General features: G+C 50.9%; 7 protein-coding genes across 7 annotated transcripts; 3 read left to right on the forward strand and 4 right to left on the reverse strand.

Annotated features, from left to right (window-relative positions):
• Positions 1–565: 565 nt before the first annotated feature.
• PtrM4_049680 (uncharacterized protein) lies at positions 566–1276 on the reverse strand (the record flags this gene model as incomplete). The annotated part of the gene is made up of 1 exon (XM_001936775.1): positions 566–1276. The coding sequence occupies one exon, from the start codon at positions 1274–1276 to the stop codon at positions 566–568; it is 711 nt and encodes a 236-aa protein (XP_001936810.1).
• A 342-nt stretch (positions 1277–1618) lies between these two features.
• On the forward strand, positions 1619–3104 carry PtrM4_049690 (uncharacterized protein; the record flags this gene model as incomplete). Its single annotated transcript, XM_001936776.2, has 3 exons — positions 1619–2129; positions 2180–2245; positions 2299–3104. The coding sequence occupies 3 exons, from the start codon at positions 1619–1621 to the stop codon at positions 3102–3104; spliced, it is 1383 nt and encodes a 460-aa protein (XP_001936811.1).
• A 509-nt stretch (positions 3105–3613) lies between these two features.
• On the reverse strand, positions 3614–4711 carry PtrM4_049700 (uncharacterized protein; the record flags this gene model as incomplete). The annotated part of the gene is made up of 1 exon (XM_001936777.1): positions 3614–4711. One exon carries the CDS (start codon positions 4709–4711, stop codon positions 3614–3616), a length of 1098 nt encoding a protein of 365 aa, XP_001936812.1.
• Positions 4712–5705: 994 nt separating this feature from the next.
• Positions 5706–7040, forward strand: PtrM4_049710 (F-box domain-containing protein; the record flags this gene model as incomplete). The annotated part of the gene is made up of 2 exons (XM_066104828.1): positions 5706–6813; positions 7033–7040. 2 exons carry the CDS (start codon positions 5706–5708, stop codon positions 7038–7040), a joined length of 1116 nt encoding a protein of 371 aa, XP_065959392.1.
• An 852-nt stretch (positions 7041–7892) lies between these two features.
• Positions 7893–8368, reverse strand: PtrM4_049720 (Periplasmic protein TonB; the record flags this gene model as incomplete). The annotated part of the gene is made up of 2 exons (XM_001936779.2): positions 7893–7899; positions 7950–8368. The coding sequence occupies 2 exons, from the start codon at positions 8366–8368 to the stop codon at positions 7893–7895; spliced, it is 426 nt and encodes a 141-aa protein (XP_001936814.2).
• A 354-nt stretch (positions 8369–8722) lies between these two features.
• Positions 8723–9215, reverse strand: PtrM4_049730 (uncharacterized protein; the record flags this gene model as incomplete). Its single annotated transcript, XM_001936780.1, has 2 exons — positions 8723–8806; positions 8856–9215. The coding sequence occupies 2 exons, from the start codon at positions 9213–9215 to the stop codon at positions 8723–8725; spliced, it is 444 nt and encodes a 147-aa protein (XP_001936815.1).
• A 1039-nt stretch (positions 9216–10254) lies between these two features.
• On the forward strand, positions 10255–11912 carry PtrM4_049740 (smr domain containing protein; the record flags this gene model as incomplete). Its single annotated transcript, XM_001936781.1, has 2 exons — positions 10255–10281; positions 10341–11912. 2 exons carry the CDS (start codon positions 10255–10257, stop codon positions 11910–11912), a joined length of 1599 nt encoding a protein of 532 aa, XP_001936816.1.
• Between the last annotated feature and the right edge of the window lie 1211 nt (positions 11913–13123).

Below are 13123 nucleotides of genomic sequence, written 5' to 3' on the forward strand. Positions count from 1 at the left end.
CAGGGGAGCGCATGCAAATTGATACGTCATTCACCGCTAATAGGCACATGATAGGCTACTCCAATCTCAGAGAAAGGAGCATGTGACCTAGAGGGCTACCTGCATACAGCTAATTGAGATTGAGTACTCAAATCTTCTCACTTTTACGTTGTTTGCCAGGGTAGCTAATCTGGGTAATTATAGTCTGGTTTCCCTGCTTTGAAAGCGATGCCTTAAGATATAGTACCGACTCTGGTGCCATAGTACGGTCGAACCCATGAGGTGCTCAAAACTATGATGCAGCATTTACAGTAAGAGTAAACCAGTGAGATAAGAGTCCTAGGAATTACTCAACGCACCAAAAATGAACAAGGGAGACTCGAAAACATTTGGCTGTATCTTGCATATATCTGCAAATTTGTATCTTAGGAAACTCTACCCAATATCTCTGTAAGTACCTTCTAGTGGGCTAGCTCGGTAGAAACCATACACCATGAACGCCCAAACCCATTAAAACTTTTTAGATCACTGCTTGCGCACAAAAGCCAAGCAGTGAGCCCGCATGACCCTATGGATTACCTACTCTCTAGTGGATCGAAGTACAGTAGTAATCTCCAACAGACCACTCCAGAGTGAACTCTGCCTCACTCACATTAGTGCCCTTTTCAAACCTGGCCCACCAAGGTTGGCGCTTGGCTCCCTCAATTAGCTGATCTAGGAAGCTTTCGCATTGAGATGAAGTCTGTATGTCACAACTCTCTTCCGGGGTAGTGGAAGAATTCCCGATCATCCGCAAAATATGTCTGACTCCAAAGCCGACTCCTACCAGCCCACTGGCTATTCGCCTGTATTCTGATTCGGAAAAGTGGTTTGCTCCAAGGATGCCGACTTCCATGATCGTCGTGAATTTAACATTGTGTCCCAAGTGACCGATATGAATGTTGTTCGACTCCTTGCAAATGAAGGAGCCACACTGTCCGATATCCTCAATGCACAGCTTCAGCTCTTCACTTGCGGCCAAGTTGAGCAAGACGCTGAATGGCGTAGATCTGATCTCATGGAACTGGTTCGTTTGCATGAGGGCGTAAGCTTCCGCATACACTTGCCGAGAAACACGCAAAATAGCTGTTTCGGTTCTCTTTCCGAACATGTGGTAGTGAGACTCGGTTGGGACACCAAATTTCCCCGGCACCACCCAAACAAGATATGAGTGAACATTAATGGCAATGCGCTCGTATACCATAAGCCGAAGCTCCGCAGGTAGTCGCATGAACGGGAATGATGCTGTTTGAGCCATCGCGACTAATGAAAGGGAACCTTTTGGCTTTGTTAGTTTCCTAGTGATGATGGCCTTGGGAGGACGTACCTACGTAGGTATCCCAAGCTGCCCAGGTGGCTGTCGGCAACTGGTTTGCGGTACTGCTTCAGAACAAACTCAATTTGCGGGTGGCGCTCGCAATGTGGTTTGACGCAAACAAAGAGGTGATGAGTGCAGGGGAAAATGGAATGAAGTTGCGATGGCGCGTTTGTACTCACTCACCTGAGCTCTCACCGTCACTGTGACACACGCTTATATAATCACAACCACAAACGGACGAACACTATGCAAGCAATCTTACAGCTGTAGCTTCAGCCACAAATGTCGCTCCCCGCCCCTGCAACCCGCGCATCAGACTTGAACGACGCCGATATGGCTCGTCTCAGTGCGCCCGCCAACGAGACCCCAAAGACGGAGCGCAAGTCCAACCGATTCCGCAGCATGTTCAAGCATCGCCCTGATTCTAGTGCCTCATCTAGCCCTGCGACATCGACAAAGGCTCAACACGCTGACTCCAGTCCGCTTTCATCGCCAACTGTCAAGCCTGGATTCCAGCAGATTGGTCTTTTGCCCTGCGAGCGCCCTTCTTCCAGTTCGCAAGTGAACGCTGAAATGGTTTACCTCGACAGCATCGACATTGATCAATCGGCGATCATGGAAGAACGCGATGAAGAAGTCGGCCCCGTGATGACACATGACGAGAAGACTGAGAGTGTCATCAAGACCGCGAGCCCTAAGATCATCGACTTTGCTCTCCCGACTCTCAATGACGCCAAATATCACAGTAGCTCACCGCATGATTCACCAGGCAAACTCACTGACAACATGTACGGTATGTTTGTGTATGCCTCAAGCCTACAAACTGTCCCTAACAACATCAAGCCGATACCAACCCCACAGATGCAAAGTCAGAAATCGTCGGAGACAAGAAACCTCTCAAGAGCTTCCGTAAGTATTGTCATTACTGCACGTAACGTACCCCATTCCTAACAAACCTGCAGTACCTCCCAAACCCGATGACCCCAAGCGACAAAATCAAAGCCTCGGCCCAGAGCAGAACAAGAACACTGACATGCTAGACTTCGATGACTTGCTGGACCGCTGCCGTACGTCACTCAAGATCGCACATGACAACTACAACAGCCTAAAGCTTAGTAACTCAGTCGCAGATTACGACGACGATAGCATTGCGAGTGATTCTTCTTCAGTTAAGGCTGCTAAGGAAGACCTCTTGCTACGCGCACGCTACCGCGAGCTCGGCGAATTCATCAGGAAGCAGATCACTATGGCTATGGGCGAGCATCACGGCAACCATCACGGCGCAGAGAGTGAGAAGACCACGGCGGCGTGTGTCACGATCAACATCGATCTCGGCGGTGCGTCGACAGCAAAGGCCATGCAGGTTGTTAGTGTTCGATCGGACAACGCCCTCTTCGCTGTCAACAGTACCATCGGTCCATTCACCCTCACTCATGCACACATCGCCAGGGACCTCCAGCTCAGCATCGTCGCCTTCTACGTCATTCTTCTTCTCGGCAGTGCCTTCCTCGGACCAAAGACTCTTGCACTCACAGTCTGGAGGATGGCTATCGTTCTGGGAGTGTACGCTGCTGCAGTGTGTCATTTGGGTTGGACTGAGCGCCTTGAATGCGACGTCCTTCTCGCGCCGATGTTCTTTGCCTTTAGTGTAGCACAAGGCTTGTTTGCACAGATGTCTGCGCATATCCACGTGGTGGTTGCTGGAGCTGTTGCAGATGGTCTCCGTCGCAATGGAACGGGCGAGGAAGGACGCGTTGATGACAAGTAGGTGTTCTGAGATAGTCTCAGCGCGCAGCTTGCAAAGCATCGATGAGCATAGGCGGTCATGACAGTCTCGGGAAGTTGCATTACATTCTGAAACATCGAATCGAAAAGCACAGTTCCTGACCCCGAACCGTATTACCCTGGGCATGTATTAGCTAGTCATTAGGTGAACGTTTGTACAAACGTAACTTAGCATGAACCTTTTACCACATATGACATGGCTAATCATTGAAATATGCATGAATTCCTTGTATCATTGGTGACTAAATGCCTCATACGATGATCCAAAAGATCATGTGCTTGACTAAGCTACAAGCTTGAGTTCTGCAAGACACTCATTACACTTGGGAGGCCACAATCGATTCTCCCCCATCGTCTACCATACCATCTTTATGTACGCCTAGGCATAAATCCATAGTGTTTTATCATACCAGAAGTCCCTTCTTGCCTCTTCCACTCCAAGCTTCTGTATATATCATCCAACTTCAATCACCGTGACACATTTGCAACCCGCTAGTACTCTACCGAGAAATGCGGACACATCTCCGGTGTATGTATATGTCCCACACATAGCCTCCTCGCAGATGTACATTCCCAGCATTCCACCATCCGCTGTTGCACCCAGTGGCACTTCTGACGCTTATGCCCATGTTCTCCGCACACTGTGCAAAGGTCCTTCTCGCCCCACCAAGGAACATCCGACTGGCTGTACAGCATCGTGGTGTTGATAACGGACCGTATTGACTCCTTCGCTCGTGGAATCTTCCATCGCATAACCAGCTGTATGGCGTCGATGAGTGCGTAGGCAGCTTGATCAGCGGCGCTCTGCTTGTCCGGGGATTCGATCTTGAGGTCCTGGGTCAACTGAGATAGTGGGATTTCGGCGCTGCGCCATGGGCAATTCAGCTCGCAATTAATGCGCTTTGTGTTGATGGTTGCTACCATGCTTTGCGCGATGGAATAATCAAATTCGAACGCTAGTTGTAGTGCAGGCACCTGTGGTACATCGTAGTTGAGAATGACAACGGGACAGAGAGACGGAACACAGGATTTGCTGCCTGCAGGAGACTCGATCATGGTTACCGTCCTGAACATTTGTCCCAGAACAATCCTTGCGTCATCCATGTTCACAAAGCGAGTGGCACCGAAGCGATTAATCTCAGCATCTCGAGGGTCTGATAGTCGGTTTGCGTGACGCGCGTTCTCCTCGAGTATTATATGGTAGTAGGCGATTCGACGAAGGAGGTTAAGACTGTGCGGTCCAGGATTTGCCAGCTCTTTTTTGGCGACGTGGCGTGGGAGATAATGTATGCCAATCTCTAGCAGAGGATACGGCTGTTTGTCCAGTGAGTGACACTTCAGTGCGATCAGGATCACCTGCTCTGCTAACTTAGGAGCATTAGGTTTGTCGTAGCCCAAGCAGTATTCCAGGATTTCTGTTTGGCTTAGTGTCGAGAAGAAGTTGGAGACGTGTCCCAGGTGCTGCCGGTGCACTCCAGGCTTGGTGGACTCTGTGGGAGGCTCTGGAGGCTCAGTGCGTCCTGTAGACTCCCTACCCCACAACATGCGGGAAAGAAGTTGGCCCATCATGCTCTCAAGTTTTGCTGGCATGGACTGTATGGGACTTGCGTGGAACTGAAAGTTTACGAGTTGCGCACGCCGGGAGCTGTGAAAAGAAAGAGAAAAGAGCTCTACATCAAAGATTGACTAATATTACTCAGTGACAGACGAATACATAATCTTAACAAGTGACGACATCAGAAAAGCGCTTTCCCAATTAGGGTGAGCCGACCATGTTTGCGGCATCGCGTGAAAGGTGATTACTCTATGGTCCACCATAAGTTCATCATGGCGCTAGGCTGCCAATTTCTTCTCCATCCGCCTCCCTGAAAATGTACTCACGTCTGTTGCGGAAACACGCTGTGTGGCTGCATGTCCCAGAGACTGATGTGATTCAATCTGTAGTGTCACGACAGGACAATGATATTATTTCAGGAGTGAAAAAGGCTGTATCTTCTAGTCACAGATAGTGATGCAGCATTTTGGTGTTGCTAGTGAGCAGTAGTTTAGGCGTGTTCTGATGCTTTCAAGGTTTGTTGGTAGGTGAGAGTAATTTGGGTCGCTTCTGTAACACTCCAAGCCGTATTACAGCCGTAAGGTTATAAATTATGGCGTTAGTAAATAGAGGATTGTATTGTCTCAAATGAATTGCTCTTTCCTGTGAGGTTTCAGGGCGATGAAGGAATTGCCGCGTTGCAAGGCAAGACGCTGCATTGCCGGATGAGGTCATCAGCCACTCGTGGCGGCACCAGCCGCGCGCCCCTTCTTATGCCTGCAACCGGAACCCTTGTGTCACAACTCTTCCATTCTCTTTCCAAATATTGCCCTACAACACGTCTTCACCCCCTCTTACTACACCGTAGAGACTATCCAACATTACCGCCACTTTTCCTCATTTTGGCCACATCATTATCGAAGTTTTGGTCTCCACACCTTCCCCGCATTCTAGCGAGTCAGGTCATCTGCACTCCACGTGTTCGCCGACAAAATCACAAAGTACCGCCCATCCACGGTGCCTGCGCATTATACAGTTCCGGCATCGAACATGTTAACAAATGGCGACAATGTATGTGCAGGCGCTGCCAGTGATCGACTGAGTAAATTACCAGACGAACTACTCCTTCAAATCTTCGAGGCAGTGGGGCGCATCGCCAGGCGGGACCTGTGCAATGTGTCGCGGGTCAACAAGAAATGCCACCGCCTCAGTGATGCGATTCTTTACAAGAGCATTCTATTCGAGACACCGGAGCTGCATCTTACTTTCAGTGAGTCGCTAAGTCGACGACCGCGTCGAGGCTCCGCTATTCAAGAAATCAAGCTTGCCTACCCATCCTCAGAACTATCGCAGCTAGCGCTCGATGCGCCTGTGCATGGTTCCTACCTGGATCCCCAACGCTCAGACAGCCTCTCGCGGACCTTGTCCATAATGTCAAATCTGGAAAAACTTGACATATCAGTGCCCGACGTGCTGCTACGCGGAATCGGAACCTTGTTCAACGGCCCTTTTGACCTTGCTTGCCTCAAGACATGTTCGCTCTTCTACCAAAGCGCAAATGACGCATACTGGGACCTCCGCGAAAACATCCACATCTTCGCACACCCTACCCTGGAAATGCTAACGATCCGGAGAGCGAAACTAGATGAAAGAGGCTTCGACCATATCGAGCGACCACACCAAACCGCACTCAAGAAGCTTCACCTCATCGAATGCGACATCAACGACGACTCACTTGGCGATCTTCTTGAACTTCCTTCCGCGCTCGAGGAGTTCGTCATGACGCAGACTGAAGAGCCGGAACCGGAATTAGAAGAAAGCTCCGATAATGTTGGCGATTACATCTTAGCCGCGCAGTCTCAGGCGGAGTTTTTGACTAGCATCACCATCGACCACCCCACCCTCACAGGCAGAAAGGTCCTCCGAATGCGCGAATTCGCCGCACTCAAGACACTCCGGCTAAATTGGGACTACCAACTCTTTGGTAAATCGTCTAAGAAACCGCGCCTGCACTCCGTTGGTTTACCGCCTGTCATGGAAACGCTCGAACTCTTCAATGAACTGGGTAGCGATGCTGAGGTTACGGATCTTTTACTGGCGACGATCGAGCAGAAGAGTATTGTGGCGAGAAATTGGAAGACGATGGTCGTTGTGGAGGGTGAGAATGGGGTGTCGAGAGAAATTAAGAATGCATGTAAACAGGCGGGATTGCAGTTGGATATCATTGGGGCTGTGGATGAGGATAGTGATGAGGAGGAGGAGGAGAATGATGATGAGGAGGAAGAGGATGATGACGATGACGATGATGACGATAGCGAAGATGAAGATGAAGACGAAGATGATTAGATAAACGATTGAATACCCATTACTGCATTAGAACGTTAACATAGAACTTCAACCTATACATATATAGATATAGAAAATCACGAACAAACACATGTCCGCGGTCTACTCCCACTCCTACCTAAGGTCACATCGCTCCTGTGGTTTTATCCCTTCTCTCCATTGCCATCTCCTTTGCCCCCCTTCCTTCCTTTCCGGCCTCCTCTATACAAGCTACCGCTTCCTTCTTGCCTCTCCGTTTCTCAAAATGCTTCCGCAATTAACACACAATGCAAAATAGGACCAATAGCTCCAAAGTCTGCTTTGAGCTGATATGTGCGGCTGCCACAAAGGGAAATCTTTGGCTGTGCTATTAATGAGTGAAACACGCCTTTCTACATATGTTGAGCATTTGTGGATTTATGATCGTGTTTCGGAACAACTTGGGGGTAAGAGTATGTAAGGTGCAAAGGAAAACGCGAATAGACTGAAAAGCAGTTGTATCTGTGATGTCGTTTATGTGTATTCTTTGGTTCTGGCAACCTTTACTCTATCTCATCTCTCCTCCAGAATCTTTCATCTACTCCCTCTAATTGATGCCAGTCGTCTTGTTGTACGAGGAAGCTAGCGATCACGACATCGAATCATATATCCACACTCCCTTTCCCCTCGTGCCAAAACAACACCCCTCTCAGCCTCACAAATGAAAGTAACCCCTTCTCTGTGCCCCATGCCCACGCCCCTTCCTCGCCACTCCATCACCATCCTGACCCATCTCCTCATTACCCCCCCAAAACGAACCTCTCAACCATCCTAATCGCATACTCCACGTCCACCACCCTCACCACAAAATCTCCCCTCATAACCATCCCTGGCGTGACATCTTCATCCTTCCAATACCCCAATCCCTCACCACTACCACCTTTGCACTCGCCCGTTCCATTCCGCTACTTGAGATGAAAAACAACATACCAGACAGCCTGAGTCTTGTACTCTAAACGCGAGAGGCGCGCGAGGTTGTTGATGGCGTCGAGGAGGTCGGGTCCCCAGTTGTGGGAGTCCAGGTCGGGCAGGTATTGCTGGGGGAAGGCGGAGGCGGGGGTGAGGTGGGCCCAGAAGTGGGAGATTGAGGGGCGGAGGCGGAAGATGCGGACACGGGAGTTAGAGGGGAGGGTGGAGAAGTCGAAGGTCGTGGGGGTATAGACGGGAATGTGGGTATTGCGCGGGGTGACGGGGCGAAGGGGTAGGTGGATGGCGGCGTCGTCGGTGTCGGCGGTGGAGGGGTTGTCGGCCATGGTGTCGCCTGTAGGTGGGTTTGTCGGGATGGCGTCTCCTGTGCATGGGGCTTTGGGGATGGGGTCCCTGTGGTTGCCGAAATCGATGAGATCCATCGTAAATGCTGAACATGTGTTGTCGGGGGTAGAGTGGTTGTGGCTGAATTAGTGTAATGGACGATGGTAGAGAATTTCTATACTGGCAGACGAGCGAACAGGTCAGTCTGAAATCGAAGCGAAGCGCTCTTTCACCACGGGAGTGCGGGGAATGCGAATAGTAAGGTGTAACGTCAACCCCCGTGCATCGCGTTTGCCTTGTTGTCAGCGCCTGGAGTGGCTACTGGCTACGCGGGATAGGTAGAAGCGATGGTTTACGCGTTGGAAGCGTAAATATGCCATTTCCCCCTCTGATCCAACAGCTTATTGCATACGATTTTGCCTGAGGCCTAAGTTCTCGCATGTCCTAATCTTTCACCTCGGTGCTCCATATCCGTTGTTCGTCCCTTTCACTGCAGCATAAGCAGGCATTTCGATAGCCTTGTCATCGAACGACGGCTATCACATGTCAGTTTTTCTCCTAAAAAACGCATGAAGGCACACATACCGCTGCCGTATACCCGTCAATCTGGTGAACAGGTGGAGGGCCTGGTCTTCCACTACCCTGCAGTTCCAACGGTCCATCGTACCGATACGTGTTCAACTCTTGAGGACTTGATGGGTGAACATACGGGGGCGACTGCTGCTTACTCTGTGCGCCTACAGGTGCCATATACTGAGCCCCAACAAACGGTGTCCGCTCTTCCTGCATCCTGCGCATGGCTTTTTCGCGCTTCCGCTGTTTACTGCACACCTTGTAGAAAACGATACAGCAGAAGATGCCGCAGACAAAAAGAGCGACCAAAGAGATGATTGCGATATAGGCCTGAGGGGAGATTTCCGATGCGCGACGCTGGATGGGCGCCATTATGCTGGCGCGTTTCCCGTGATTAGGAACGGATGTTTTGATGAATTGTGACACTTGGAGAAGAGGACAAGAACATATCACCACGAAATTGGGGTCTAGAGACAATTTGAACATACTAGAGTACCCATGAAACGCGGAAAGGCCAAGGCAATCATCGCTTGTACAGCCAGGCCGTGATGGTATGCGGGCGACTCTTGGCTGGGCGTTCTTTTTGGGGGCCTTAAAGTGTGTGGGAAGGCTGATTCGCAGATCCAAACAGCTCAGCGCCCACCAGACATGGAAGAAGATACCTGAACGAGAAAAGGGCCGATACGGTTGAGAATGTATCACAATACAGAAAGACGTTCAAGTTGACATGTTCAAGGTGGATATTACGAACACAAGAAGTGGGTTGGGGACCGAAGTAATTCGAGTTGGAAATCATGACGTTCAAACAAGAGGCTCACCTGACCTACTCTCACAACGACACATGTACCGGTCACTGACAGTTGTAGTGATGAACACGTGCCAGCGATAGAAGGGGTCTATGAGTAAGTCAACCTTGGAAAGGCTGTCTCCCGAGCTAGCGCTAGTTAGGGCCAGTGGAGATGACGCGCGATCTGCCCGAATAGTCTCAGATGGGATGACGTCTGGATCTGGCATCGCAAACTATATGAGCTTACGCGACCGCTGTCGCAAAGTCCAATCCCTCTTCATGGCGAGAGTTACGAAGCTACAGCGACCGTGAATTGCTCCCATTCGCGCTCATTCGCGCTAAGCTCGGCTACAATCTCCCCTCCCACGTGTGGTTATCGCAACCACGTGCCAACGTTGTGCCACGCCACCCCACACACGTTTGCCTGCCTAGGGTTGCTATATTCTGTACGACCACTCCTTTTATTGTGTATCGCAACGACGGGTAATCTCCTGCGACCTGTCATATCGCACGCGTAAGCCGCCAAAAGGAGACTTCCGCACAGCTTTCCCCTCAGGTCACGTCTTTGTTCGAGTATGTACTCGCTGTACAGACACCTAAGACGTCAATATTCCAAGAACCAAAATGGATGAAGAATTGCGCATGCTCGAGGTATGTAAGGGAGTGGATGCATCTGTCGCACGACGTGACTAACAAATATACGACCTTAGCAGGAGTACTGCCCGCCAATAGACCCTACCCTATTGTACACTATATACTCAGATTATGCAGGGGAACCGAACGCCGTTAGCCTTACGAGGCATCTGCTGGACACCCTAAAAATTACAGCCGATATCGAGGCGCTCAACTTCGATCCATCTGGTAGCAGCGGAGGCGCCGTCCAAGATGCCAGCAAGCATAGCACCGACGTAGAGTCCAACGCCGATTCGTGGGCGACGCAGACGGTAGCGACGGATCAATCGAACCTCTCCAGCGACTCCATGCGGAGTGGAAGCGGTCGGTCGGGAAGCGACGAAGGCTCATTTGAGAGCGGATACTACAAGGACACGAAGCAATTTGATGTTCCGACCAAGGAGCTGCTGCTCGCCGAGACATTCCCGGGGCTGCGTCTCTCCCAGGTGACGTATACGCTGAGGAAATGCGGCTACGACTACGACAAAGCGACGGACGAGCTGCTGAACCAAGTCTTCTTCGACGATAGCAGGAAGAGCCCTACAGAAGAAGGTCCGATTGCCAGGGGGATCGAAGCTTTCTCTGAAGATCATGTGGTGCCGCATCGTGGAAAGAAGGGCAAGAACAAAAAGAAGCAGAAAGTCTCTCTGAACGGGCCAGACACGAGCTACTTTGTCGAAGCAAACGCGACGTCAAACCGCTGGCAGAATACAAGTCGTGACGTGGAGTTTGTAACCTCACGTACGAATGTCCCTCCGAAGACAGTGTCTTCCATCTACCACGCAAACGGCGCATCTTTGTCAGCAACCGTACTGGCCGTCGTGCGGAAGGATATTGAGGCACACAGAAAGGAGGAGCCAGACGCCGCGTTAGTGCAGGATGCAATCGCTCTTAATGAAAGCTTTCCGTCCATGGACCTAGAGTATGCTCTTGCTCTGGTGCGCCTCGCTACTCCATCTACGACAAAAGCCCAGGAGCTCGCCAAGTCCCTCACTCAACAGCCGGCGAGTGAGACGGGCGGCAAGGGTGGCCTCAAACTCGACTTTCGATATGCTCCAGTCGATTTATCCGAGCCTTCAGAAGAAACGAGGCTGCCAATGCTAGCACCATCTGCGCGGCCGCGCGATGTAGCGTCCACCACCGCTGCCCGTAACGATGCTTTTGAAAAGGCAAGTGGCGCTTACCGCAGAGGCAAAGGAGCGCCTTCCATGAGGCAAGCAGCAGCGTACTACGCGCAAGAGGGACGTGATCTCAACGCCAACCTCAAAGTTATGAATGCAGCCCAGGCTGACGCGCTCGTATCAGCGCAGTCTGGGCCTACACATTTAGACTTGCACGGAGTAAGCGTTGCGGACGCGACGAGCATTGCAAAACAACGCACCCGAGCCTGGTGGGACGGTCTTGGGGAGCGAAGACTACCTGAGTGGAGTGGTCCTGGTAGGAGAGGTGGCGGCGAAGCATATCGAATCATCACAGGTCTAGGCCGACACAGCGAGGGCGGTAGAGGCAAGCTAGGGCCCGCGGTCCTGAAAACACTAGTCAACGAAGGCTGGAAAGTGGAGGCTGAACCTGGGGAGTTGTATGTTACAGGCTTGGCAAGGAGGAGATGAACGCGAACGTATCATCGATTTACCTAGCGTATAGAACATGTGATAGTGATGGCGGCAAAGCGTAGCGAGGCGCAGTACCTGGATCGTACCTGGGAACTACTCGGACAGGCTTCCATAAACAAGAAGAACAGTCTCAGATTCATGCTTACTGTTGGAAGGCCTTGTACGATCGTACGGTGAATAACAGTAACTAAGGTAATCTTGTGTATTGGTATTTCGGTGTATGATGATTCTACGAATGTGGGGGCTACGAAGGTATACATAACGTTGGGTCCGAGTTGGGCCGAAGTAGGATCGAGGCGGTACATTGGGCCTCATTAGGCGACACACCGTGTGTATGCCGACACTTACAAATGCTTGTCGTACGCAATTCCCAGGTTTCGCATTCCTCATCGCATCTGTTTCGGGCTTAGCGCCCAGCTAAAACGCGGAAGTCACCATTGCTAAGCTTTGCGGTCCCCACTCTCCGCCTTCGTCCATTGCTTCACCACTCAATGACACATATGCACTCAAACACGTCGATGACCTTTCTCATACGTTCCCAGCTACAGCTATATGGCAGCATTTGCTATTCGCCTGACGTTCGAAACCTGTCCCGCATCGCGTTCTATCCGAACGGACACTACGCCGTGCCGCCCGCACGTTTCGCGGCCACTGCGACGAAAACAGCCACACCAGTCTAAAAGTCTTGTCTTTAAGCGTTATGTGTTGAACCGTTTGGTTTTGATGAAATATGTTTTCCACACATTTGTGTCAGCGTATCTCAGCGAGCTGGCATATCGCGATACCATTGCAAAGCTGGACTGTACACAAAAATAAACAAAAGTAATGTTCATGTAAGATCGCTTACCAGCTTACGTTGCATCTGGGTAGTATACCGTTTCGCTAAACGACTACCCGCGTCTCTGTAGCTGTAAACTGTGGGTCCCCGTCACATAACTTGTTTCGCTCCCCACACATCACTGTCGCAGTTTAGGCATGCCACGCACCACCATGCTGCCTCGAGGCCTGCACATCTTCTAGCACGCATAGAACGGCGTAACAGAGGCAGTAATGATACTAGCTGGTTAGCTGATCGAGGGGCCAGAACACGTCAACCTTCTGATACCGGACTACGCCTCCCGATCGGCCCTTTCTCCACGAAAACATCTATATAGGAAAGGCTACGAGGCGACAGTAGGATTATCCAGTTCGATACTCATTCAGCATCT

Source organism: Pyrenophora tritici-repentis, chromosome 10 (assembly GCF_003171515.1).
Source record: "Pyrenophora tritici-repentis strain M4 chromosome 10, whole genome shotgun sequence".
Lineage (NCBI taxonomy): Eukaryota > Fungi > Ascomycota > Dothideomycetes > Pleosporales > Pleosporaceae > Pyrenophora > Pyrenophora tritici-repentis.